Source organism: Hippocampus zosterae, chromosome 5 (genome assembly GCF_025434085.1).
Source record: "Hippocampus zosterae strain Florida chromosome 5, ASM2543408v3, whole genome shotgun sequence".
In the NCBI taxonomy this organism is placed as follows: Eukaryota; Metazoa; Chordata; class Actinopteri; order Syngnathiformes; family Syngnathidae; genus Hippocampus; species Hippocampus zosterae.
In genome coordinates this window covers 1718816-1746314 of record NC_067455.1, presented here as the reverse complement: position 1 = coordinate 1746314, position 27499 = coordinate 1718816, and the positions used below count along the sequence as shown (strand labels likewise).

General features: G+C 51.6%; 1 protein-coding gene across 2 annotated transcripts in view; it reads right to left on the bottom strand.

Moving 5' to 3' along the window:
- The window catches only part of LOC127600422 (glutamate receptor ionotropic, NMDA 2D), a 47724-nt gene extending 24452 nt beyond the window's left edge, over positions 1-23272 (bottom strand). For both annotated transcript variants that reach the window (XM_052064931.1, XM_052064932.1), the window contains exons 1-6: positions 22853-23272; positions 7339-7677; positions 6835-7041; positions 5329-5595; positions 1793-2121; positions 519-633 (exon numbers count right to left, since the gene is read on the bottom strand). In XM_052064931.1, the coding sequence (XP_051920891.1) occupies positions 519-633; positions 1793-2121; positions 5329-5595; positions 6835-7041; positions 7339-7626 (1206 nt within the window). In that variant the 5' untranslated portion in view covers positions 7627-7677; positions 22853-23272. The remainder of the gene's footprint in view (positions 1-518; positions 634-1792; positions 2122-5328; positions 5596-6834; positions 7042-7338; positions 7678-22852) is intronic.
- Between the last annotated feature and the right edge of the window lie 4227 nt (positions 23273-27499).

Below are 27499 nucleotides of genomic sequence, written 5' to 3'. Positions count from 1 at the left end.
CTCGCTCCGCTTACACAGCCCGGACACAATAGCTTACAAAAGAGCTCTCCGTACTTATTTAGATTCCCGAGGAGGCGGACATCCGTCCCCAAAAAAAAGCGCTCAAAAGCTAGCGGGTGGCTAATGCCTCTTGGTCGTAGCGTGGAAAGCCCCACAATGCTTTCCCTGAAGGCCAAAGCCTTGAATGGATACTTTTTTGGGGGGGGGGAGCGCAAGCATATAGGGACATGTACGCATTAAAAAAAATTTTTCAGTGGTGTGTGAGTTCCTGCATTTGGAGTTTGAGAACGGAGACGGGCTTGATTCTGGATTTTTAAAAAATTTTTTTTAAATCATTCCAATTGGGAGTTTTTCTTAAAAACGCGCTTCTTCTCTACAGTGTGTTAAATTCAAAACACATTTTGATTTCACAAGGACGTTCAAATAACCGGTTGGATCTTTTCTTGTCATCAACGTTCAGCACAAACACATGCAACACAGGGAAGGGGAAGAAAAAAAACCTGATTTCATGTCCTTACATCTTCCCATCCTCTCCCAGGTGTCCAGGAAATGACATCCAGGAAGGGATTGGCCAGGTAGCCGTCAGCGTCGAAGGAGTAATCTCGGCCACCGAGCGTAATGTTACTGAAGTACCTGTGTGGGGAATACACACGAGAGACAGAGAGAGAGAGAGAGAGACGGTCAGCTTGGAAGAGCAAACGCATCCTTGTCTGGTGGCTGTCAGACTTCATTTGGTGATTAGATCTTTGCTCAAATCATCTGACGCACTGTGAAGCCACTAATAAATCCTTTTGTCCCGATAATCCCGCTGGACGGACGTTTTAATTGTCTGCCGGCGTCGAGCCGTCCGTTGCGGCGGGGCGGCAGAACGCAGTAGCGGACGGTGAACAGCAGGGAGCAGCGCAAACACAAATGGCAAGAAGAGCATCGGCCGTCCCCCCCCCGGACGTGGTTCGGAAGCAAATGAGAGCGATGGAGTCGTCATTCGCTTGTAATTGCTGCACTTGCGCTGCCGTTCATTCGGCAAATAAGCTAGCAAATGACGTCTTTGGCTCATTCATTCATTCTTTTTCCAAGCCGCTTGATCCTCACTAGGGTCGCGGGGGGTGCTGGAGCCCATCCCAGCTGTCTCCGGGCAGTAGGCGGGGGACACCCTGAATCGGTTGCCAGCCAATCGCAGGGCACACAGAAACGAACAACCAACCACGCTCACACTCACACCTAGGGACAATTTAGAGTGTTCAACCAGCCTGCCACGCATGTTTTTGGAATGTGGGAGGAAACCGGAGCACCCGGAGAAAACCCACGCATGCCCGGGGAGAACATGCAAACTCCGCACAGGGAGGCCGGAGCTGGAATCGAACCCGGTACCTCTGCACTGTGAAGCCCACGTGCTAACCACTGGACTACAGGGCCGCCCGTCTTTGGCTCATTTTCCAGACTAATCCATCCATACCACCGGTGATGTTTGCGGTATCTCAAGGAGCCGGACCGAGTGGCATTTAAAAACGAGCGGTGATGATAAGCCCGAGCTCTCGGGCTACCTGTTGGAGTGCGCCGGTGCCGTTGCCGTTTGCACAGGCTAAGAGGAATATATTAAAGTGGGTCATAAATATACATGAGACACGGTCCGCTTGCTGCAGATGTCCGGATTATTTTGCCAATTCGCCAGCAGACGCAGCGGCAACATCAATTTTTGCGCGGACGGTCGCCGGCTCCGAAACTCGAGTCCACCAGCCGTCCACCGACTTAAATCCCAACCTCCCTCCGGGGCCCGCCGCTCTCCTCTCACCTCATCCTGCCCCGCATTCTCTGCGTCTGATTGGCATCGGCGGCGCAGTTGGTGACAAAGTTGGGCCCGCCCGTCGTCCCGTAATCCTTGCGCGTGGCCACGGCCCCGTGCGTCAGCACCGAGACCCCTCGCGCGATCCTCCGCCGGGGCTCGTCCCTCCATCCCTGGGGCCGCACGGCAAACAGAGCCCTGGGCATGCTCTCCATGCTTAAACCCGAGAGGGCCGGCCCCACGGCGAACCACATGTGCGAGCCGCCGGCCTGACCCGCCGCCCAGGCCGCTCGGAACACCAGCTCGGCCTCCTCCTGGGAGCAGTACAGCAAGCGGACCTGCCGGACAGCAGGAAAGTGCGGGGACGGGGAAGTGTGGGGGGGGGGGGGGAGGGGGGGTAAGGGGGGTGGGGGAAGAGAGCAGACAAACACACACAAGCTAGTGAGATACGGAGGGCAGAGGGGAGACGTGGAGAAAGAGGGTTGGGGGAGCGCAGGGAGAAGGATGGAGCAGAGGTGCAACTGGACGGGACGGGTGGAGGAGCACCGGTATGCGAGACCATGTGGAGAGATAACAAATGTGCCGGGTGAGAACAGGAGGAGAGGCGGCGGGTAAAGCCTCGCGATAAGACTCAAGCGGGTGTATGGTTCGGAAAGCGAGAGGGAATGGAAGCAACTGGTCGGAGATGGGAAAACGTCAACGTCATTCCCGTGAGAATGGATTGCGGGAAAGGAAAAGCAAAGATGGCACACGGCTGGTCTAATGGAGAAAGATCAAGGATGGCAGGAGATGATGGTGCCATGAATAAGAAGACAACAGTTGGCGGGGGGGACAAAATATTGCGGAAGAGCTCTCGGGGCTGGACAGGAGGAGGGGGAAAATTGACCAAAAGGGGATCTGTAAAGGGGTCCGGGTAGTGGTGGTGGGGAGTGGGGGGGGGGGTCAGAGTGGGGTGGAGAGAGAGAGACTGAAAGCACATTTTGAGAACTGCACCTTCATTGAATTTGGAACCGTAATGGCTTGGCAAAACAATCATGCCGGTGTGCCAGTAAACCTCCAGTGAATTAAGCGAGGCAAGAGAGGGACGGTGGAGGGACGGTGGGGGGGGTGATCGACGCTGAACTACACAGAATGGGCGACAAATTAAGATTGGAAGGAGAAAATCTGCGTTCAAAACACACACACACACACACACACCCGTGCGCAAAATGGAGGAAGTGAGGCGAGCGGAGAGAAAACACTGACGAGGCAGAAGCTGCGGCAGGGACGCCACAAAAGAGATAGATCACGAGAGATTCCAGGAAGAATTGATCCCGAGACCGCGGTGTCGACAATACTACAGAGGATATTACCATAAAACGCAGGCGGCGGCGGCGGCGGGAGCGGGAGAGCCGGGGCCGGCGTGTAAGGCAAACTCACACGGCATCACTAAACGATCGCAAGCGTTTGATTAGCCCTTTCGCCGGAAAACATCGCAAAGCATCGCTGCAGGCGGCTGCGTTATATTCACCGTCGCACGAGCATGCGTTTTGGAAATACAAAACGCATGCATGCCCTTCTCAAACGCGCGATCGTACGCACACAAACACACACACACATTCCTGCACTTGTGGCACAGTGAGGACCAAGTAACAAGGCCGACAAAGCGAGGACCACCCTTTCTGCTTGACAAACACACACACACACACACACACACACACACGCAGTCTTACGGTCTTGGAGCGGCCATGCCGGGGCATTAACGACGCCATTGAGACCTTGACCAAAGGCACGCTACAAGACGGACGGAAGATCACACTCCAGTGTTCATGAATGGCCACGCGGGGACGTGCGGGCATGGAGGTGTGCAGGGCAGTGAGGAGGGAGGGTGGTGGGGGGGAGTTAGCGTGAGCTTGTCTCCGGGCAAAGAACCGCACACGGGGGGGAGCCAAGCACAAGGAGACAAAAGATTGGTGGTGTTTTAAGTCGGAGTACCGAGGGGTTCAAGGGGAGCTTTAAGGAACGATGAATGGAGGCAAGATGGCGGCAGGTGTTTCAAACGCGGGGAGGTACGAGGCAGTCGGCGCAGGCACGCAAGAAGACGAGAAGCGGCGAGACAAGATCCACAAGGCTATTTGGTCAAGGTTCCAGCTGAGCCCGACGCCATTGGCAAAAATGACTTTTCCGCAATGACCTCCCCCCTCCCCCGCCTCCCTCTTTTCTGTTCAACAGGGAGCCCGGAGATCTCCACCGCGTCAATACTGTGAAAAAGTTGAACGAGCGCAGGCAAGATGATGTCGCATCTGTTTAAGCTCGACATGATCTCTCGAGAATTGATTAGGAAAGCAAACGAAGCGTTCAAGGCTGGATTGCGTTTCGAACTGGGCTATTTTACACCGAAATGTGGCGTATGTCGGGGGGGATGGGGGGGGGGTGTCCTGCAGCAGCAGCAGACTCCATTCACACGCATGACTGAGAATGCCCGATTTTATCCAATCCTTTTCAGACTGGAGGTCAAACTGATTGGCTTTTGACTCGACGTGAGACTTGATTCCAGTTTGAACGTTTGTGTGCTTTTTTACCGTCCTTGTTATTCGTTTTTTCGCAAGTTTTTTGGAGCGCAGCCTTATTTTGATGGTTTCCCAACCCGATCAGCTGTCACAGGGAAGCAGTGACCGCTCGGGCGAAGGCGAAAGTGACAGCTGGAAACTGTCAGCTTCGGTCAGACTTTTTCTCTCCAGACCCCCCCCCACCCCCACCAAAAAAAAAACAACCCTTGAACCTAATTCAACAAATAGGACAAAATGAACATCAATAGGCGATATAAAACAGCGTCTGCCATTTATACCCGTTGCCAACACACGCAACTTAGCGCCCGCTAGTTGGCAGCAGAGCAAATCGGGCCCTTCGTTTCTGACGCATCCGATACCAATTTGGAGAAAGAGAAACTTGTCAAAGTGTGGCAAATGTCGCGCTGTACACCGCCGACTTTCTGCATAAGAAGAAGAAACCGATAACGATCACCAAATTAAGTCACTTGTGCAATATGCAGATAAAATCCCTGCGTGGCTTGATGTACAGGCGGCGTCATCTCAAGTCACAATCTCGTATCTCTTAGGGCAAAGATTACAATTATCGTCTTGCGGTTTTTTCAAAATGAATTTTGGATCGCGAAAAAAAAAAAAAAAAAAGATCAGATGCCAGCAAGGCAAGAAGCATGGCGTCACATCTTTAGCACCGTGTCCTCCATTCTTCTTGAGACCAACGCGCCTCGTGCCAACAAATCCGTCAAAGTGACTTCCGGCGTTTGTTGCGCCGTTGAACTGTGAATGTGTTAGTTGATGAGGGGGGAGAGCAGAACAGAGGAGGAGGGGAGGAGCGAGAAAGAGCGACGCCGAGGGACCGAGGGAGAGATGAAGAAGGAAGGAAAAAAAAGCCAGGGCGCCCGCCTGGGAGCCAGGGCGCCCGCCTGGGAGCCAGGGCGCCCGCCTGGGAGCCAGGGCGACCTCCCCCCCAACCACACCCCCTTCAATGATAGTCGCTGCACTCCCCCGCCCCCGTCTCACCTGCGCTTCGTTCTCCTTCAGTAACCTGCGCGTGCGCGCGCCGCCAGGGTCGTCGGTCACGTTGAGGATGACCACGCTCTTCTTCTCCCATCCGATGAAGGAGCCGTCCGTCAGGCCTTCCACCACCGACAGGAACTCCTGGTAGCCGTGGTGACGCGTGGACACCACCGAGAAGGCAGTCCAGTCGTACTCCTCCAGCACCTCAAATATGACCTCCAGTTGGAGGGCCGTAGAGGAGCTGAACTGGAGAAAGATGGAACCCGATTCCTGATTTGGGGGGAAGACAGCAGCAGACGAGGTTAAACAAAACAAAACAAAACAAACAAACAAAAAAAGAGAGCGCAAAAAAAAAAAACGCAAGGAGGGGAAGCTCAATTTCGGCCTACATCATAAAACGTTTATTTCTACGTGAATTCTACTCTCTGTTCCTTTTCCCCCAAAAAATGAGACGGTTGCCTTCAGTATAAGGTCGGTGATTGGCTCATTTTGCCGTCAATCAAAAAGAGATTCAGCCTCAGACAGATCATCCAATCGTCATGCAGAAAAGCTCAGCGTCCGGGCCCGCCCATAAATGCCCACCGTCCAGACTCCCAGAGATGCCGAGCGTCCGCGCTTATCATTTGATCACTGACTTTTTGACATTTTAGGGGAAGCTGAACTTCCCCTTGCGGTCTTTTGAACAATGGCCTCCGCTTTCGACTCCGAAAGGGGTTCGTTTTGATTTACGCGCAACGTCGAAGCAACGCGCGGCTTGAAGTTTTAATGGGGCCGGTGCAGCTGCGGGGCTAAAACATCTCAGATTGTCGCGCAGATTCCTATGAAGTCCAGATGGGAGCCTTCCTTTAAGAAAAAAGACCGTTCGCAGCGGGGAGGACGACGCGAGGCGACGGCGCAGCTTTCAAGGAAGTTCATCCATCCAGAGTGCCGCAATTTAATTCACCGGCGAAGCGCAAACGCCAGCCTTGATGCTTAAGGTCGGTGAACTACACGGGATGAACTACTATCGGTGCAGCAACACTTGCAACCGACACTCGAACACTCTGCGGATTATTTACATGATCCCGTAGTAATATGAAGAGCAGTTTTGGAAAATAAAGAAAAGAAAATCCCAATGGAAGTGAGTAGAATACATATGGCAATTAGCACAACAGAAGCTACTTTAAAAAAATTTTTTTCTTCCCACATTAGCGACGTCGAGGCTATTTATGTCGCAATCCTCTCTTGTCACCCCACTTTTGTGTACTGGATGTCTGTAACCTCCTTCTTCCCACTTCTGCTTAGTGTTAAAACACAGATGTCACCACACATTTTGGTGCGGCTTTGAATGGGGGGGGGGCGAGTTCAAACGAGCAGCTGTTCCCTCAGTTAAGTAACATGCCCGCTTGTCTCAAGTCGATTTCAGGGCGCAAAGTTTTCAATAGAGAACGAATTAATCACACACACACACGCGCGCACCGCCGACATCTCCTCCTCAGCCACGCAATAGCAACCGCCGCCGCCCCCTACCTGTGGCATCCTCCCCAGCCCCGCTCCCCCTCCTACAGCCACTATGGGCAGTCCCGTTTGCGCCGACACAAACTCCAGCATGGGGGCCAGAGGACCCCAGGCCGTGCGCGGGGGCCTCTCCTCTTCATAAACCAGACCCTGCAGGGGCCGCGCGGCCAGCAGCTCACACAGCTGGGACAGCACCGTCTTCGGGCTGCTGTCGTTCACCTTGAGGATGGGGGCGGGGGGGGGGGGGGGAGTGATGAAAGAGAGGACAAAAGAGACATGGGGCGGGGGGGTGAAAAGATTTAGCAGACCAGATTAGTGTGTCTTAACGTTGTGTTACAGATATGGAGGGTGCAGGTAAGATGCATGAGGTGAACAAAGCGGGATTTCGCGAAGGAGCCGACTCGCCCGTTGTGAAAAGCCTCGCTAATGAATGACTCGCAACAATGGCCGCCCCGTTGCCCCCCGCTCCCTTCGAGCGAGGCCGAATGAGCGCAGAGGAGCGCGACAATCTCCAACCTGTAGCCAGATGACGTTGGCGGAGCCCCACTGGGTGACCACGCTCTCCCCCAGGGAGCCGTACACGCGGCCGAAGCCGGGGTACGCCACCCGTCCCCCGGGCCCGGCCGGCGCTGCCTCCGCCAGCGCCGTGGCGCCGGCGTGGATGACGGCGATGTTGAAGTTCATCATTGGCCCCGCGTCGCGCTCCCGCGGGCTGGGCCGCAGCAGCAGGTGGGGCGAGGCGTCCGCCGCGCCTCGCCACTCCGCCAGGACCAGTAGCAGGGAGAGAGTCGGTATGGCCACCATGGCAACCTGCCGAGGGGGGAGGCCGATATGTACGGCGCAAAGAGAGGGTGCCTGCAAGGGCGAGAGAGAGAGAGAGAGAAACGAGGGAGATTAAGTTAGTCTGAAATGCTTTTTGCTCCAATATCCGCGACGGAGGACCTGAAAGGGGATCAATAGAGTCAAAGAATTAGATGAGAAGAAGGTCGCGTAGGGAAAAACAGCCGAGAGGAAGGACGCCAGAAAGTGATCCAAGAGTGCACCCGGCCGGGTCAGAAGAGGGCGTTGCGGGCGGCCTTGGGGGGGTCCGCTTCGCCTTCCAAGCACCTGTCGCCGATGTCGCCAAAGTTTACAGTGTCAATTCCGTTCGTTGTTCTCGGAAATTGGACTCATTTATCCCCAACACATACCGAATATAAGACGGCCCTGATTATAAGACCACCCCCTCTTTAGCAAGACTCAAGTTTGGAAAAAAAAAAAAAAAAAGACACAATTTTGAACACCAAATTAATTTTTACACAGAAAATAATTACAGTACATCTGAAACCAAACGATTAGAACCATATATTTATTTATCATATTTATTTATAAAGAACACGTTATTTTGCCTCGTTCAAATCTGATGTGCAATCACATTCGTAAATGAATGGCTTCTGGTTTTTGAAATGTGAATTACATCGTAACTTCTCCTCAGCTGCCGATTTTTCTCCGGATTGTCACTACGTTTCTCCATTTTCCGTTATTATTTTCTTCTCTTTTCCTCATTCCCGCTACTTTTTATTTTTCTTCTTCGTGCTACCGCCATTTTTATTTGTATTTTTCGTGCCAGGGGTTCACTTTGGACTGGGTAAGTCAAGTTCGGCAATCGCTGCGATGATATCTGGCGCCATCTAGCGTCGTGAATGGGTATGACGTCTAGATCCCGAATATAAGACGACCCCGACTTTTTCCGTTTTATTATATCGTCTTATATTTGGGCCAACGTGGTAGTTCACATACAAGACAACTCAGTGTGCTCCACGCGAGCAAAGATAAAAACACCTCAAAGCATTTACAGACAACGGCCAATGACATTCACAATCAAATGCACTTTTAAATGCACCGCATTTTTTTTTTCAGTGAAACTGATTTGTAATTACTTTTTAATTACAACATGTAATTACAACATTTTACGTGCTTTTACTGTGTAATCCGTTAAATAAGTGAACAGCTTCAAATGATGCCGATGGCAGAGCCGTGCACGCGTATGTGGCGTTTCCATGTCGTGTCAATGCTAGATTTGTCATTTAATTAGTGGCCGTATTCACGGATAAACCCGTCGTATAAATCTGTGCCGAAGGCCCAGGTCCCGGATGCACGCGCAACCCTACCAGGAGGAAAATGAACCCCACGGCAGGAGGAGGAGGAGGAAAGCTCGGGAAATGGAGAAGCGAGAGCGCGCCGGGAAGATGCAATTGTTGCCATCTCGGTTGCAGGCTGTGAAGGAACAATATGAGAAAGGGAGCGGGGCCTGTCGAGGAAAGCGGGGCATCGGCGGTAATAGCGGGCAGAGGCAATGATGGGGGTGTGGTGATGGGGTGGGGGGGGGGGGTTGTGCTGCATGAATGATAACGACAATTAAGTTCGCTGCAGCCACCCTCACCCGCACAGCTGCAGGCGCGTACGCGCGAGATGAATGCGCGGGTACAGCTTGCCGCCAACAGCTGCGAAACTACCGCCAGGGTGAATCCCTTTTGGTGCGCGGAAGGGTGACGGTTACCCGGGAGAGAGCACCGTTCAAAGGCAGGGCGGCGTTTTGGATTTTCTACCGATGCCGAGCACCCTGTTTCCACCCGTCTCCATTTTCGTGCTCCTTTCTCTTCCAACCGCCCACTTACCCATTGGCCTCCATCTATCCTTCCATCCATCCATCCATCCTTCCTTCCTTCCTTCCTTCCTTCCTTCCTTCCTTCCATCCTTCCTTCCTTCCTTCCTTCCATCCTCTCTCCCTCCTTCCATCCTTCCTTCCTTCCTTCCTTCCTTCCTTTCTTCCTTCCTACCATCCTCTCTCCCTCCTTCCATCCATCCATCCATCCATCCATCCTTCCTTCCATCCTCTCTCCCTCCTTCCATCCATCCATCCATCCTTCCTTCCTTCCTTCCATCCTCTCTCCCTCCTTCCATCCTCTCTCCCTCCTTCCATCCTCCTTCCTTCCTTCCTTCCTTCCTTCCTTCCTTCCTTCCTTCCTTCCTTCCTTCCTTCCTTCCTTCCTTCCTTCCTTCCTTCCTTCCTTCCTCCCTCCCTCCCTCCCTCCCTCCCTCCCTCCCTCCCTCCCTCCCTCCCTCCTCCCTCCCTCCCTTCCTTCCTTCCTTCCTTCCTTCCTTCCTTCCTTCCTTCCTTCCTTCCTTCCTTCCTCCTTCCTTCCTTCCTTCCTTCCTTCCTTCCTTCCTTCCTTCCTTCCTTCCTTCCTTCCTTCCTCCCTCCCTCCCTCCCTCCCTCCCTTCCTTCTTCCTTCCTTCCACTGATTAAAACGGGTCAGCCAGGACAACACTGCCATTCGCCTAAAAGTGAGTCCCCCCCCCCCCCCCCCGCCCCCACTCCGCCTCCATTCGCAAGCCCGTCCCGCTCTTCTGATGATTCTCACTCCATCTTCATCCGACTCGAGGCCCTCTCGTTGCTGCCTACAGTCTGATGATTCTTTGACCCTCATCGGTCTTTCTGGTGCGGAGAGGAAAATAGGAAAACAGCTCCAATATGGCGGATCTGACCCCACATTTGGAGCGAGGATGTGCTTCTTGAGGAGAGAAGGGAACAAAAAAAAAAAAAGAAAAAGACAAATGAGGCACGGCGGTGGCACCAAATGCGAGGGGAGCTGCATGAAAAAGGGTATTGATTTGTGGGACGGCGTGCACGTGTTCCGCCTAAATAAATACACTGCCAGAGCTGATATTGTCTGTCACGGGGCCACGCGTGCATTTCGGTGTGTGTGTGTGTGTGTGTGTGTGTCAGAGGGAACTCGGAGAAAGGAAGTGAGTGAGGCGGGTGAGAAAAAAAAATTGAGGTGTGGAGAGATGTGCAGTGAGAGAGAATGGGAAGATGCGATAATGAAGGAAGAGGGTGTGTGTGTGTGGGGGGGGGACAAGGCATTTTTTTAGTGCGCTGTAAGGCGCGGAGGATGTAACCGGAACAGCAGCAGAAATATGGTCCGTCGTATAATTTGACGGAGATATATTCTGTAGTGTAGCGAGCTGCGAGCCGTTAACTGTTCGGGGGCTTGTCACGGGTATTTCACTCTCGGGGAGACGCGGCTCAGCTCTGCCCACGTGTGCCAAAGTCGGCCTTCTTGCGGGTGTCAACGCAGTGGCGTCGACGTCCTCTGGTAACGTGTTCCCGTGAGATATTTTTAGTCGGGTATTGTAGAAAAACAACAAAGGCCTTTAAGGTGTGCTGGATAAATACAACAAAATAATATAACAAATACAAAGTGCATGAAAAGTACGGCTCAGCATCGCCGATGCAGAGTGGGCTCGGTATGTGGGAATCTCCCGTGGAGTTAAATCCAGACTTTAAGTCGGACTCCTGATACTGTCGATTTAATGTAGCTTTCGTTTTCTTGAAAGTCCTCGTCGATGCTACCCAGCCCCGAGCAAGCCCGAGCCGCAATACCGCCATGACAGTAAACCCCACAATCATTTCACTTGACTTTGCGCCTCCAAACAATCTTGTGTCACAATGGAAATCTTTACACCCCCCCCCCTTTTGATGGACAATAAGTAGGATCACAAACATCTCTTGGCGAACGTGACCTTTTGACCTTATCCTCATGGTACGTTCACAACTTTTGATTGATCAGAGCGCGCGATGACATCAGGAACCAAACATTGCATTTTGCCAACAAGCAGACCCCCCCCCCCCCCCAAAAAAAAAATTATATATATTTGTGACAAGCCAACACCCAAGCACCTTCAAGGAATACTTGGAGCGCACCGACGAAGCGTATTTGAAGCGTTTGCACCACAACGTCACGTCAGAAGCCGTCGCTGGCGTGCGCGCGGCTCTCAAAGAAACACCTGCGCCACTTGGAAACTTTATCGCTCTTTTAAGTAGCTGCAGGCAAATTAACTTCTTCGCAAGGCGCTTATCATTCGACTGCGGGGAGCAGCAAAGGGAGAAATTGTGTTTGGGAAAGAGAAAAACGTGAAGGTGGAAAGATCCCACACGGGAGCTTCCCGGCTCCGAGTGTTGCGAGTTGAACAAGTCATTTTGACTGCCAGCAGTCCAGACAACAAAGCGCATGTTTTGTTTTGGGGTTTTGTTTTTTTCCTTGACTTAACATGGAGCGGATAGAGCAGCGTGCCGAAAGGCATCGTGTTCGATGCCAATGTCCGGTCTAGCAGTCCAGCACAAACCCCCTCCATGGCGATAGCGACACTTTAAGCTACAGGTACACCCTGTACTGACCGGGCGCATAACCGACAAAAAAAACCGTTGACGTCGGAAGAGTTTCGGGTGTCATTCCCCTCCGACGCTGGCGCCTTGACTTGTCGCGAACGCACTTTACTCAGTTTACGGTTCTCCAACTGCCTTTCGTTCAAAGTCTGCGGCAAAAGGCCGCATTTCCCGCGCAAGCTAGCAACAGGCGAACAGCTGCGACGCCCACGAGCAATGTTAGCCGCCAACTTCGTTCGCTCCAAGCTGGGTTACGTTTTTGGAATCGAGTCGTACAAACGTTTTGGTTTTGGGCGGCAAAGTCGTATTTGGTCAAGCGGTCCGAGCGTATTTTTGTCAATTCATTGTCGTTCGGTGTCCAGCCGCAGGAGGCAAACGCAGGAAAACGCTTCTCGTAAATGGCCGCAAAGGTGTCGGCCATTTACGAGAAATCGCCCCATCTGGCGCAAAGGGCTCCTTTCCCCAAGTGAAGAATATTTGCTCTTTTCCTCATTTGTGCACAGAGCGTCCTTGCTCCACAGCTCGGGCGCACCATACGGATACGACACGATACCGAGACGACACGGTGTCAGCGCGGTGTGGTGCCCGCAATTTGTGTTTCTTGGCCATTGTGTGTGCGAGAAGGGGAAAGAGTGCAGCTGGAGCTCAATGCTCTCCGTGCTAATTGGCCCAGACTTCAATCACAGCCAGCGGAGTGTGTTCTCTGTCGCAAGAGATCCGCGCTCTCTCTCCTTCGTGCACACGCCGCTTTGCGATGCCAGCGTATAACTCCTCGCTTCATGCCTCCCTTGCCTTCCCTCTGCATCATGTTGAGCTCCAGTCGCCATGTTCCCTCCTCTCCCAAGGCATACATTTCTTTATCTTTGCCTTCTTTCACTTACGCCTTACACCCCCCCCCCCTCCCTCCCCTGCTCAACAGCAGCTCGCCCTCTTCCCTCTTTGATCCGTGTCATGTCGACGAGCTGCCGGCAAGTGATCAGTGCGGCACCACGCGTCCTCTAAAGGCTGGGCGATAGGGACGGAAAATTCTTTCAACGCAAATGAATGGAAGCCACTCGAGTGTAAAAATGATTAAAATTATGATTAAAATTCACAAAACAAAAGAAAAGATATATTGTCGTTTTGAACATTCATTGTTGCACATCACAAAAATGAAAATATGACAAGCAGTATGAAGGCAAATAAAATGGCGGTTATATTCTAACCAGTGAATACACTTTGGATGTTATTAGCCGCTCCTCGCGAGTGATTCATTTCTGCTTTTCGGACGGTTGTGCTTATCGTGCAGCTGCTGCATTATTTCTCTCCTGACACTTCCTAATTTAGCTGCTAATTTGCTGCTCAATCGGTTAATCTCAGCTGCAACGCGTTTCCGGACAGACTCGTGTTCAAATTCCTACCGCTACCGCACCACCAAGCACTCATTCTGGTGCTGAAGTATATTTCCCCGTTAGCTTAGCAGTCAGCGCGGCTTCTTCTTGCTCGACGTGTCCCGTGTTGAGCTACTCCTCGGGCTCCTTTAGTGATCATGATTCTTTGTCAGATGTGTGACAGGCAAGGATGAGTTACTTCAAGGAGAGAATAGCGTTCGGCTGTGCTAGCTTAGCAAGCTGTAGCTCATACCTGGCCTGTCACACACTGCTGCGGCAGAGCAAGTTAGCGTAGCGGCTAATGTGTCCCGTGTTGAGCTACTCCTCGGGCTTCTTTAGTGATCATGATTCTTTGTCAGACGCGTGACAGGCAAGGATGAGTTACTTCAAGGAGAGAATAGCGTTCGGCTGTGCTAGCTTAGCAAGCTGTAGCTCATACCTGGCCTGTCACACACTGCTGCGGCAGAGCAAGTTAGCGTAGCGGCTAACGTGTCCCGTGTTGAGCTACTCCTCGGGCTTCTTTAGTGATCATGATTCTCGTAAGACATGTGACAGGCAAGGATGAGTTACTTCAAGGAGAGAATAGAGTTCGGCTGTGCTAGCTTAGCAAGCTGTGGCTCATACCTGGCCCTGTCACACACTGCTGCGGCAGAGCAAGTTAGCGTAGCGGCTAACGTGTCCCGTGTTGAGCTACTCCTCGGGCTCCTTTAGTGATCATGATTCTTTGTCAGACGTGTGACAGGCAAGGATGAGTTACTTCAAGGAGAGAATAGCGTTCGGCTGTGCTAGCTAGCAAGCTGTAGCTCATACCTGGCCCTGTCACACACTGCTGCGGCAGAGCAAGTTAGCTTAGCGGCTAACGTGTCCCGTGTTGAGCTACTCCTCGGGCTCCTTTAGTGATCATGATTCTTTGTCAGACGTGTGACAGGCAAAGATGAGTTACTTCAAGGAGAGAATAGCGTTCGGCTGTGCTAGCTTAGCAAGCTGTAGCTCATACCTGGCCTGTCACACACTGCTGCGGCACAGCAAGTTAGCGTAGCGGCTAACGTGTCCCGTGTTGAGCTACTCCTCGGGCTCCTTTAGTGATCATGATTCTTTGTCAGATGTGTGACAGGCAAGGATGAGTTACTTCAAGGTAACTTCAGCGCAAGTTAGCGTAGCGGCTAGCATTCCACCGCGACAGCTTGGTGACTGTTCAACATGGACGCGCTGCTTGTAGCCTGTCACAACAACAACAACAAGACTGTGCCAGCAGGCGGCAGCTCCCCCAACACTGTGATCAGACTTTCTTGAAGACATTTTCACACCGAGACCGATACGCAAACAGGCGGAAGAGTCCGAATCTCTACTTTTTGCCACATATAGCGTACCGTCTACCGCGCAGCAAGTGCAGACAAGGCCAACTTCCTTTTATCTCAATAGGAGACGCTATCAATTGATCAAATTATATATCAGATCGGTTCAGAAGCCAATATCCCCAATGACGAGTTGAGAGGGGGGGCTGATTTAAAACAGGAAAAATCAACTGCGGCTATCAGACGAATGCTAATATGTTGTAATTATCCACGCGCTCATTCAGAAGCATTCAAATATTCCGACAAGACGGGCAAACGATGGCTGCACTCACATTGCCATTAACCCGTAAAAAGCTGCGCTACCCCCCCCTCGCCCCCCCCCCCCCCCCCCGACTTTTATCATCTTTTTAAGGAGAAGCCCGACGTACAAACACCACCCAAAACATTTCCATCTGCCCTTTTAGTGCTCTACAACCTTTTGCCGGACAAACGAGAGCAACCACCTTGACATTCCACTCTCGTGTGCCTCTTTGCCGTCATTTTATTTTGACATTTCGGGCCCCCTTCGATTTCCATGTGGTCACTGGGAACTGAATTTGAGCTTCGGGCATCTCAGACCTCAGATTCAAACGACCTCTTTTTGAACCCTGACTGAAGATTCCCTTCCTGTCAGAAGCCGCCGGAGCATTTCATGATATACGGTGAGGGGGGGCATCCATTTCATTCTTTGACGCCGCATGTGGTCCTAGATGGGAGCCGTGTCGGATTTTTTTGTAGATATGACGATTAAAAAAGAAAAATGAGCCCTTACACCAGATTAACTTTGGTTAAACATACGTTGCGCGTGACATCATCTCGTCTTCTGCGCACGCGGACCGCTTTGGAGACCGCATTTAACATGGAGTGTGAATACTTCTACTCAAGTGGATTCCGAGAGCACTTTACACCAACCACCGCCGTGTACCAAGTGCCGTGCGTGGAGCAAAAAAAAAAATCTAGGTGGTCAGACAGAGGGCTTGCCGAATGTCGATTCTAAAGAGAGGCTCCGTCCCCTCTCCGAGCGTCCGCTTAGTTCCTCTCATCAAGATTTGAAAACAAATACCAGAATCTTAAAAAAGAAGTTTAAAATGCATCGGGAGCCAAGAAAGGGATGCCAGAGGAGGAGTCAAGAAGCGAGGGGCAGCATTCTGGAGCAACTGGAGACGCTTCGTGGAGGACAGTGCATTATATTAATCCAGCACACAAAGTTAAAAAAAAAATAATAATCAAATGTCACCTCAAAACCCCGAATTGAGCGCCAAGACCCACAGTGTGAACCGAGCCAAAGTACGAGTTATTCAAAAATGAAAAATATCCAAGCGTATGAATGACTCTGTTATGATAGATCTTATAGATACCCCGTTACTCCACTCTTTCAAATATTTGGGTGATCTTATTTTGCCACTCGAGCGGGGCAAAATATTAGAAACACCTCTCTCGGTATGCTAAACAGTTGACAGCTCAATCATGGCTCCTTTTCCTTTCCGCTTGATGAAAATAGAGTTGATTTCGCCGCGGCGTCAGCGTGCAGCGCTATTTACATAACGCGCTGTACGTTCATGAATAAAATGCCAGGCTCTGATTGCTGTTGCTTTTTTTTTTTGTTTCAGCAACCTAATGCATCGGCACTTTTGGACCTAGCGCCAATAAGGCTTTTGCCGCACTCTAAGCGCAACTAAACTGGACAATCGCAAAAAAAACCAGCACATTTGACGATTGACCCTGGCACACCGACTAACTCGCTGTAAACGGCAAAATTGCGACCTCTTGTGTTCTTATTGGGAACTCACTTATTTATATATATTCATTCATCTTCCTAACCGCTTGATCCTCACTAGGGTCGCGGGGGGTGCTGGAGCCTATCCCAGCTGTCTTCGGGCAGTAGGCTGAATCGGTTGCCAGCCAATCGCAGGGCACACAGAAACGAACAACCATTCACACTCACACTCACACCTAGAGACAATTTAGAGTGTTCAATCAGCCTGCCACGCACGTTTTTGGAATGTGGGAGGAAACCGGAGCACCCGGAGAAAACCCACGCAGGCCCGGGGAGAACATGCAAACTCTCCACACTGGGAGGCCGGAGCTGGAATCGAACCCGGTACCTCTGCACTGTGAAGCCGACGTGCTAACCACTGGACTACCGGGCCGCCCCCCCCCCCCCACTATTTTTATTTTTTTTTACGCCAAGGAAAGAAGGCAACTCTGCCCCGCCAGGTTAATCCGGTGCAGTCAGTTCAGCCCATAGGCCCCGCCCAATGCCGACACTTTACCCGCTTCCATTTTCCACACCGGAGTGACAAGAGGTTCCCCGGAGTTTTGACCCACCGTACTGCCACCCCCCCCCCCCCACACACACACACATTCACACAATCACCAGTTCCACGGTCGTTTCCGCGGGCATCAATCTCGGTGACGGACTGCCGCAAACACTGTGTGAGGTTAAACATGCCTGCGTCTTTCTCCACCTTTGCTCTGTCATTGTGTGTGTGTGTGTGTCTATGTGTGTGTGTGTCTGCCGGTCTGCCCCCCCCTGCTATCTGTGCCTCCCCCCATCTCCAACCGCTCTTTTCCACGAGTCCCCGACATTGTTGAAACGTTGGAATAGGTTCTAGCTCAGCTCTTTGTCGGGCCTCATCCGGTCCCATCGTGAGCGTTGAGTTGCTCCCGAGGGTTAGTAGCCCTTAGCTGTTGCTAAGGGGGGGGGGGGGGGGCAACGTAAAATAAAATGATATAAAATACAAGCTATTATTACACGCCAGCCTTTACAAAAGTCTTAATCCAGTTGCGCATTCGTTATTTTGATTCGTCGGAAATGTAAAGCACTGCGAGCCACCCGTATTTATACGGCCATTTCAAAAACGCTTTAAAAAGTTAAACAAACGCGGGTGTTTAGGTTTTACGTCCTATGCTGAACATAAAAGAGAGACCGTTTTAACGGGGAAATTTCATTCAAAAAACAATAAAGAATTAACAATAGCCTTCAGGCCAACACGCTTATGACCATTTAAAGTCTGATTAACCCGAAATGAATTTCAGCTGCCCCCCCCCCCCCCGGCCCCCCCTCCACCTTTTTTTGGGTTCCCTTTCATAAACTCATTTTTGAATTCAGGAGATTTTTTTTAACCCTTTCACGGACAGCGGTTACTACAGTGGACATTGGGCTCATTTTCTAAATTCGCAAAAATCTGGTATCCGAACGGTGGTGTGTGGACTTTTTAGATCCACTTTCCTTACGTAACACTTCTCTGTATTGTATTGTAATCCAAGAACTTAATAAGGAGGCAAGAGATATGAGAAATGTGAAGCGCAATGAATGAATATTTTAACGCAAATCTGAGGAACAAACGTCAGGGACAGGGAAGGCGATCGCCTTAGGAAGCGCTCTGATGAATTTAGGAGGGCCGGGAGGGCGGGAGGACACGGGTGAGGATGATGGCAGCCCGGAGAACATCATTGGTTCTAGAAGATCTGTTGGGCAAGCCCGGTGGAGATGGGGCCGGGGGGGGCGGGGTCACGTGACAGCCGCTACTGCGATGCTGAGCTTGCGCACACACACACACACACACACACTGCAGATGCTTCTTGGATGTGTTCATTCACGTGAGTTTGCTCCATTACGACTAATTAACTGGGCTTGCTAAGAAGAAAAAATCGATCTAAGCAATGGAGGCTGAAAACAAGGAAGCAAACGAGCACAACAAGCTAACGGCGGGCTTTGATGTAGCGGAGCAGCCAAGTCACTTGATGAGCTGTCATGAAAGGTTACCAATAAGATAAGATAAGATAAAATAAATCGCAGTACTATTTACATTTTTCCTTCACATCATTGAATTATTATTATTATTATGATTGTTATTTTTTATTCATCAGCCTGACAGCAGTCGGTAGGAACGAGCGTGGGTATATCTCCTTCTTGCAGCGCGGGTGTAACAGTCTCTGGCTGAAGGAGCTACCAAGTGCTGTCAGGGCGGGCTTGAGGGGGGTGGGAGGGACTGGCCATCATAGCTTTTAGCTTAGTTAGCATCCTTCTGTTGCCCACCTCCTCCAGATACAATACACCGGGGCTGCACTAGTTTGCATCAAAGCCGACCCAAGTGGACTTAGCATCTGCTTCGGGCACCGCAAGCACTTAGCCACCAAGGCAAAAAAAAAAATGTTTTTAATCTTTTTGGCGTCAACGTTAAGGAAGCGCAAGAACATAAATTGTTAGGATAAGTCCGGCTGCTCATGAATCGGTGGTGATTCAAATCGAGATTCATGTCGGTGTGGAAAAGCGATCGTTGAATCCGAATTTCCAGACGCGGATCTGAACGAATTTTTTGGAGGGATACTCCCGCTAACGTATGCGCGCGGGTGTGGGTGTCGTTAGCCAAGCGAATGAGCGTTACGTCGACTGCTAAGCTGCATACTCAATGAAGTAGCTAGCTAGCCTGCTAGCTTAGCTACAGCTTTGTTATTTGAACTTTGTTATTCTTGCTTTTGTTTTGTTTGTTTTTTTTTTAACCAAATGTAATTAACCTGATGACACTTTGACAGTAAACGTCTATAGTTATATAATGTAGCTTCCGTTAGTTAATAAGTTGGCTTCAAGCAAGCTCTCCAGGGTGAACCATCGCTAACTTTTATCAATCATCCTCCCGTTCACGACATGACAGGCTCTCAAAGAATTACCAAAGGAGTACAGTGGGATAACCCGATTGGATCCCGGTTTTCTCAATTAGTTTTGTTCGTCACATCCGCCTGTCAACGTCCGACACACCGTAGCGTCTCTTCAACATCTAATTAGCCGAAGCTGGCCGACGGAAGCTGTAGCTTGGAAACTCGGACTTGTTGACTTTGCAGATCAAGATTTCGTATCGTAAGTTCTGATGAGAACGGGGAGATCGATTCAGTTTGAAGCTCCTCTTGTTCAAAATTGGTAAAACGCCGCGAGCTCGGTGAAATTGCGAGAGTCCGCATGGAAGCACTTGACGCTGCCTACTGGGACGCCAACAGGGAAAGGCAGATGGTTAACTCGCTTTTTCAGCCGCCGCAAATGAAAAGAATTATTGCCAGAGCTAAATGCCACAAATATATAGCGGCGAAGCCCCAATTGCTTACATTTTTCTTTTTGGGGGGGGGGGGGGCATTAGCAAGTCACAGGAGAATTATGACGTCATATTATTAAGTTGGAGGCTGTAAACTCGAGACACCACCTTTTTCAAAAAATATACGTAATTTTTTTTTTTGGTGGTGTGGTGGGGGAGAATAATATCTGACACCTCATAAAGTCGGCATATTACCCATCGGGAATTTGAACTGAAGTTTGTAATAATAATAAATGGCGTGCACCATCTGTGTATTGTATTGTATTTTATCTGCGGAGAGGTACCGGGTTCGATTCCAGCTCCGGCCTCCCTGTGTGGAGTTTGCATGTTCTCCCCGGGCCTGCGTGGGTTTTCTCCGGGTGCTCCGGTTTCCTCCCACATTCCAAAAACATTGCGGGCTGATTGAACACTCTACATTGTCCCTAGGTGTGAGTGTGAGTGCGAATGGTTGTTCGTCTCCGTGTGCCCTGCGATTGGCTGGCAACCGATTCAGGGTGTCCCCCGCCTACTGCCCGAAGACAGCTGGGATAGGCTCCAGCACCCCCCGCGACCCTAGTGAGGATCAAGCGGCTCGGAAGATGAATGAATGAATGAATGTATCTGCGGAGTTTGCCCTGGCGGAGGCAATCGCTAGCAGGCCCGATAGCCTCTGCGAGCGCTTCATCTAGGCAACTCTTAACGCCGAGAGGAACACCCGCATCACGGGCCGTAATGGCACTAAAGCAACAACCTGCGATCTCGTTCAAGACTAATTGACTAATTGTATGCTAATGAGCTTCACCTTTGTGACTGCTGTGCTGAAGATCGATGTTGGCGGGAGGGGGGGGGGGCGGCGGACTTTGCTGCTGTGCAGCATATCGGCAAACGGCGGCTTCACCATATTCGCTTCAAACAAGACGAATTACAATGACAACCTCGAGCAACATACTTGCAGCAGAATGTCAAATACGGCGGCAACATTTTACCAGTGTTGCAAGGCACATTTGCGGTTGATGGAAGGTGGCAAAATGGCCGCCCCCTTTGATGGACAAAAAAAACCCAAAAAACGGTACGTTTTGCTGCTTAACTCATATTCCACAAACGCAATCGTCATTAGTATGCCGTCTTGAGACTAGCGCAGGCGCACGGAAAGAAAATATTTTGTGACTAGAACTCATTTTTGTGCACCGTGGCCGAGATTGGGTTTCTTGAAAGACTAATTAACAGCATACGCAAAGAATAGGTGATCCAAATAGATATTTGCGCCGTTTCCGAATCTGCTCATTGATTCCAAAACTTGCTGATTGGCCTAAAAAAAAATAAAAAAAATCTTGATTGTTTGAAGTCTAATATGAACCACACACTAATCACAATTGTTCTCCACAGAAGCAGCAAACTGGGAAAAGGTGAAAAGGTCAGCCCAAGCCACGACCGGACCGGACCGATTTTTCGGTCTTTTCTTGTTCGTCTTCTGCGGCGTTAACGAGCGGTCGGCAAACTTAGCGTAGTGACGCATTGCTGTCGCCAACTGTTTTTCTTCCTCCATTTCAAGGAAACCGCCGTGAATTCACGTGGGCCGGATGTTGTGAAGTTTGGTGCTGCCATCTAGTGGTTGGAGGGGGTTCTGAAGTGCGCTTGCATATTTGCACTCATTAGAAGAAAAAAAAAACGATTGAAAAATGGCAGACAGATGTACGTTCCATAAAAGAACGGCTTGACGACTTTATTCTCGTAACTCCTCAACGTGCCACCAGCCTTCCCCCCCCCCCCTTTCCGCTGCTTTTACTCATCCCTCCCCATCCGCCCTGTGCCTTCTCTTCACCTCCTCGCACCTCCCGTCATGCCGGCCTCCACACCCGCTGTCACCACCAGCACCCTCTGCCTTCTTCTGCACGCACGACTTTCCGGGGGGGGGGCAACTGTACGTAAACCACGTGGGGGTCTGAGCCCCGCAGTCAAAGCGCCACTTCCCCCGCGCCAGAGGCGCAAAAAGCAAGCGGCGGCGGTGCGCCTGCGTGCAGATGATGAGCAGGCATCGCTCACCTGTGGGTGCGAAGGAGCAGATCGAAATGGAGAGCGGCTAATTAGCAGAAACACGGGCGGGAGTGGGGGGGGGGGGTGAAAACACGCAAAACAACGCGTCGGTTGCCAATTTGCAGCTGCGCGAAGGCTCTGACACTCGGTTACTGCAGCAAATCTGCCAAGAAATAATGAAATAAAACGACACTCGTGCGGTCTCGCTTGTGGTCGGCGGCCTGAACTTCAGCCTCGGCGGTCTCCGTAGACCTCGGGGGGCACAAACCGATGAGGGCGGACCATAGCGGGGGCTAATGCCGATGCCTCCGATCACGGTGGCGGTTTGTTCTTCACCTCAAGTGACGTGCAAACAAAAGTTGGCGCGGGAGCCCCGCAGACCAAACTCCTCATGCCTCGCGCCTTGCCTGCGCGAGCGGCACAAAAAAAAAAAAAAAAAAAGCCGAAGCTCCCAAAACGAGTCTGCCCGGAAACGGTTGGCGGCCGGCTGCGGGACGAACGGGGGCGATCCTGCGGCAGGCAGGCGCAAACCCGAAAGCGGGAGCGCACGGCAGGCATCAACAGATACCATCGCGCATCCGCAGCGGTGCCGCGGCGCGCCGGCGTTTTGGAGCGCAAAGTCGGCGGAGTGAAATTCCTCGCAAAAAAAAATAAAAAAATCGCTCTCGTGCCGAAGATTTTCGCTCATGACTCAACGGAATGCCAGCGAGCGCGCCGGGCGCAACATGCGGCTGCTGACTTTTTGCAGAGGCGCACCAATGACAGAAGGGTCAAACGCGCTAGCCGCATGCACCTCGCCGCCCCCCCCCCCCCACCTCCGCCCGCCCCCGGCCGTCGAACATGCCGACAACCGGCCCCGCGTTACCCCCCCCCCCGCCTTGTCCACCTCCTCCTCCAGCGTCAATGACGCGACTTCTTTCCCAGTCACAATTAATCCGATATATGCGCGCGGGGGGGGGGCGCGTGCGTGCGCGTGTTAGCGGCGCAAAGATGATGAAAATAAAAGGCACTTACTGTTTTTCACCAGCCTTTCCCCCCTCTTTCCGTGCGTCCCTCCATCCTTTTTCACATCCTTCCGTTTTGAGGTATCCGTTTTGGCGCGTGTGTGTGTGCGTGTGTGTGTGTGTGAGCGCGCGCGTGTCCCCCCCACCCCCCCGACACCCCCCTGGGCGCCTCGCGTACACTCACTCACTCACGCACGCACACACACACACGCGGAGAAATGCCGGGGAAAATATCTCTCAAAACATACATATATGATCTACGTGTATCCTCGGATCTCTCTCTCTCTCTCCCCCTCTCTCTCTCTCTCTGTCTCTCCCCCCCCACCCCCCACTCTCTCACTTCTCTCTCCCCTCTCACACACACTCTCCCCTCTTTGCCTGTCTTTTGGTTAAAATTCAGTATAGGCGCCCCGTCACCTAGCAACCGTCAACCTCTCTCTCTCTCCCTCTCTCTCTCTCTGCATCCCTCCGTCCCCCCCCCCCCCCCGCCCCCCATCACCGGCGACACGTGTTGAATGCTAAACTTAGCGGAGCGGAATAAAATTAATAAAGGGATGGAGGGCTCTAGCCAAGCCCCCCCCCCCAACCCTCCCACCTCCCAACACCAACCCGCAACCCCATCACCACGCCCCCCCCCCTCCCCTTATAATACTGCCTCTCCTCTCCCGCTCTTTCACTCTTGTGCGTATCATAATGCAATATAAATATTTACCAGAACCACTCAGCCTTCTGATTGCGCCGCCCCCCTCCCTCCTCCTCCTCCTTTCTCCTCCTCCTCCACTGAGATCTTCTGCATTAACCCCTCCCACCCCACCCTTCTCCATCCTCATCCATCCATCCATCCATGCATCCATCCATCTCCGGCACCAAACGGCGAAAGCTCCACGTGATTGTCAACCAGTTGGCATTGTGTACGGTGGATATCAAAAGTCTACACACCCCTGAAATTGTGTTGGCGATATATACAAAAATGAGATTGACAAGAATCGTTTCGTGCCTGATAACCTGTGCAACTGGTTTCGTTTTTTTCCCTCCTCATTTTGAAAGGGAAAGTCAAAATAAGCGATCATGGAAAAAAATATATATGGTTGCATTAGTGTGCACACCCTCTGAAATTGGCAGTGTTCAGAATGAACAAATGACAACTCTGGTTAACAGGGAGTCAGTACACCATTTAAAGCGCTTCGCATTAACTATCGAGTTATATCGAGTTACTATTGGGGGTGGGGGGGGGGGTGTCGGAGCCTATCCCAGCTGTCTTCAAGGGACACCCCGAACAGGTTGCCAGCCAATCGCAGGGCACACAACAATCCAACAACCATCCGCGCTCACACAATTAAGAATCAAAATGGCCGCTGGCGACGTCCACACGTCGTCCGGCGTGATGGGCACTTTGAGCACATCGGGCCCATATGGCGCTACGGGCTTCAAACGTGGGCTGTATCAAGCCGACTGCTGCTCCAGATGGTGCGGAAAGACGGCTTGCCGCGTGATAAGGGATCCGCTTGGGCGATATGTACGCGCTCACTCGCCGGCCCGATGTCCATGTGACGACTTTGCCTTACGGCGGCGAAGGTGACGTGGCAACTGTTTGCATATTTCTCTCTCTCGCTAAGCCGTTTGCCACACGCACTTCATCTTGATTGGCATTCGTCAATCAAGTCGTTCTCATCATCTCACCACAGATGCCCCCCCCCCGCCACCCTTTTGATTTTTTTTTTCTTTCCGTGCTGCGCTGTTTTCCCGTTATGGTTCATAAAAAGCCGCATGAGGCGCATTGCTTTGCCGGTGCCCGTTTTCCGTCCTGCCAAATTCTCTCCACTTTAGTGTCTGACGTGAGTGTCGTTTGCGCTTGTGTGTGAGTTTGAGAATGTTGCTGCTGTTTGGTCTAATCTGATGCGATTTGGACTCTCCTATCTTCTATTTACGCATCTGTTTAGCTCCGAGCAAACAAGCAAACAGTAAGTCTCGCTCTCTCCGTCTCTCTCGCGCGCTTTCACAAACACACACACACACACACACACACACATAAACGTACGCTGTGTGCACACGCAGGCATGCACTTTACATTCTGTGCCGGATGCAATTGTCCTTCTCTATTCTGAGCAGATATAAAAGGACCGAGGAGGTTTGAAGAGGGCTTCCAGGGACCCGGCGCTTCTCAGCGGGGGGGGGGGGGGGGTTTCAGCCGAGTGTTCACATTTCCAAAGGATCATGACCACAACATTCCTGGGAAAATCACAATTGTCCCAAAAGCGCTGAGTCATCTCGAGACCAGGCCACAGGGGGGCGGGGCTACTCATGTGGCCCTCGGGGGCTCACCCTGGGGCCCCCCGTGCCGCGGAGGATGGCTGACGCACCCTTCATCCATCCATTTTCTGAACCGCTTAATCCTCACTAGGGTCGCGGGGGGGTGCTGGAGCCCATCCCAGCTGTCTCCGGGCAGTAGGCGGGGGACACCCTGAATCGGTTGCCAGCCAATCGCAGGGCACACAGAGACGAACAACCATCCACGCTCAAACTCACACCTAGGGACAATTTAGAGCGTTCAATCAGCCTGCCACGCATGTTTTTGGAATGTGGGAGGAAACCGGAGCACCCGGAGAAAACCCACGCAGGCAACATGCAAACTCCACACAGGGAGGCCGGAGCTGGAATCGAACCCGGTACCTCTGCACTGTGAAGCCGACGTGCTAACCACTGGACTACCGGGCCGCCCGGCTGATGCACCCGTATTGACAAACGTGACTTCAGGAATTTCCGAGTGACAGCCGCCCGTCGTCGTTGCCGAGAGGTGCCATTTAAACAGCAAACGGACGAAAACGTTCCGGTGTCTCGGCGGCCTGAGGTTTGGGACAGCAAGATATACGTCATACCGTGCGACGGGCAATTTGTTCGGGTGAAACGCACCTTGAAGTGCCCTCCGGTAGAGGCGGAACTCCCCCCAGATCCTGCCAGGCTATTAGAAATGAACACAATCCTTACTTGCATTAAAAAAAGAGCACTTAAAAAAAGGGGCGGCCCGGTAGTCCAGTGGTTAGCACGTCGTCTTCACAGTGCAGAGGTACCGGGTTCGATTCCAGCTCCGGCCTCCCTGTGTGGAGTTTGCATGTTCTCCCCGGGCCTGCGTGGGTTTTCTCCGGGTGCTCCGGTTTCCTCCCACATTCCAAAAACATGCGTGGCAGGCTGACTGAACACTCTAAATTGTCCCTAGGTGTGAGTGTGAGCGCGAATGGTTGTTCGTTTCTGTGTGCCCTGCGATTGGCTGGCAACCGATTCAGGGTGTCCCCCGCCTACTGCCCGAAGACAGCTGGGATAGGCTCCAGCACCCCCCACTTCAAAAAAAAAAAAAAAAAAAAAAACAATAACGGGGCTGTGAATAATGAATCTCAAACTATGGCTCCACGAGCAGCTGAAAGGGAATGCAATGGAAGCCCTCTCATAAGGCCAAATAATTGAAACGGTGCGAGGATGTGCAAAGAGAAGCATTATTAAGAGTTAAAAAAATGAAGTCGGCTAGTGTACGGATGGGAACGAGGCCGCCGCCGCCGCTTGATGAAGCCATTACGGCGCATGTAATGCGCCCCCCCCCTTTGATGAGCACGTTGGCCCACATCCGGCAGTACGGCGGCGGCGCAATTCCAATCCGACGTCGCGCGATTGCAATTCCTGGAAGTTACTTGAGCATTTGGATGATGCGACTGCTTGCGTCCTGGTTTACTGCGCGGTTAATTTCACAACGCGATGTTTGGATTTCATTCGAATGTATATTGGATTACATTTTGACGAAAAAAAAAAAGGGGGAAGGCTTGAATAATAACCAACGTGCTTCTCCCTAGCCCTGCTCGATAGAATGTGATTTATATTTAAAAAAAAAAAAAACAAGATGACTATGAAACTAAATAAACGCTCCGCATGTGTTTGACACACGCTTCTGATTTTACTCCAATTACCTGCCCGTGTTTTTTTTTTTTTAAAAGACACACGACTTAAAAGTCTGCCAGCTTAATGCTCCCAGATAATGGGAAATGCCGCGACAGGTTAGCATATAGCAACTATTTTTCACTGTTGTAACGCTTTAAGGGGCGGAAACATTTGATCGCAAACGGTGAAGCAACACACATAGACAGACATTATCACAGTAGCCACGGGTGTAGATTCTTCATTTTTAAAATTAAAAATTCATCCATCCATCCATCCATTTTCTGAACCGCTTAACCCTCACTAGGGTCGCGGGGGGGTGCTGGAGCCTATCCCAGCCGTCTTCGGGCAGTAGGCGGGGGACACCCTGGATCAGTTGCCAGCCAATCGCACGGCACACAGAGACGAACAACCATCCGCGCTCACAATCACACCTAGGGAGAATTTAGAGCGTCCAATCAGCCTGCCATGCATGTTTTTGGAACGTGGGAGGAAACCGGAGCACCCGGAGAAAACCCACGCAGGCCCGGGGAGAACATGCAAACTCCACACAGGGAGGCCGGAGCTGGAATCGAACCCGGTACCTCTGCACTGTGAAGCCAACGTGCTAACCACTGGACTACCGGGCCGCCCACAGGTTAACATATAGCAACTATTTTTCACTGTTGTAACGCTTTAAGGAGGGGAAACATTTGATCGCAAACGGTGAAGCAACACACATAGACAGAACATATCA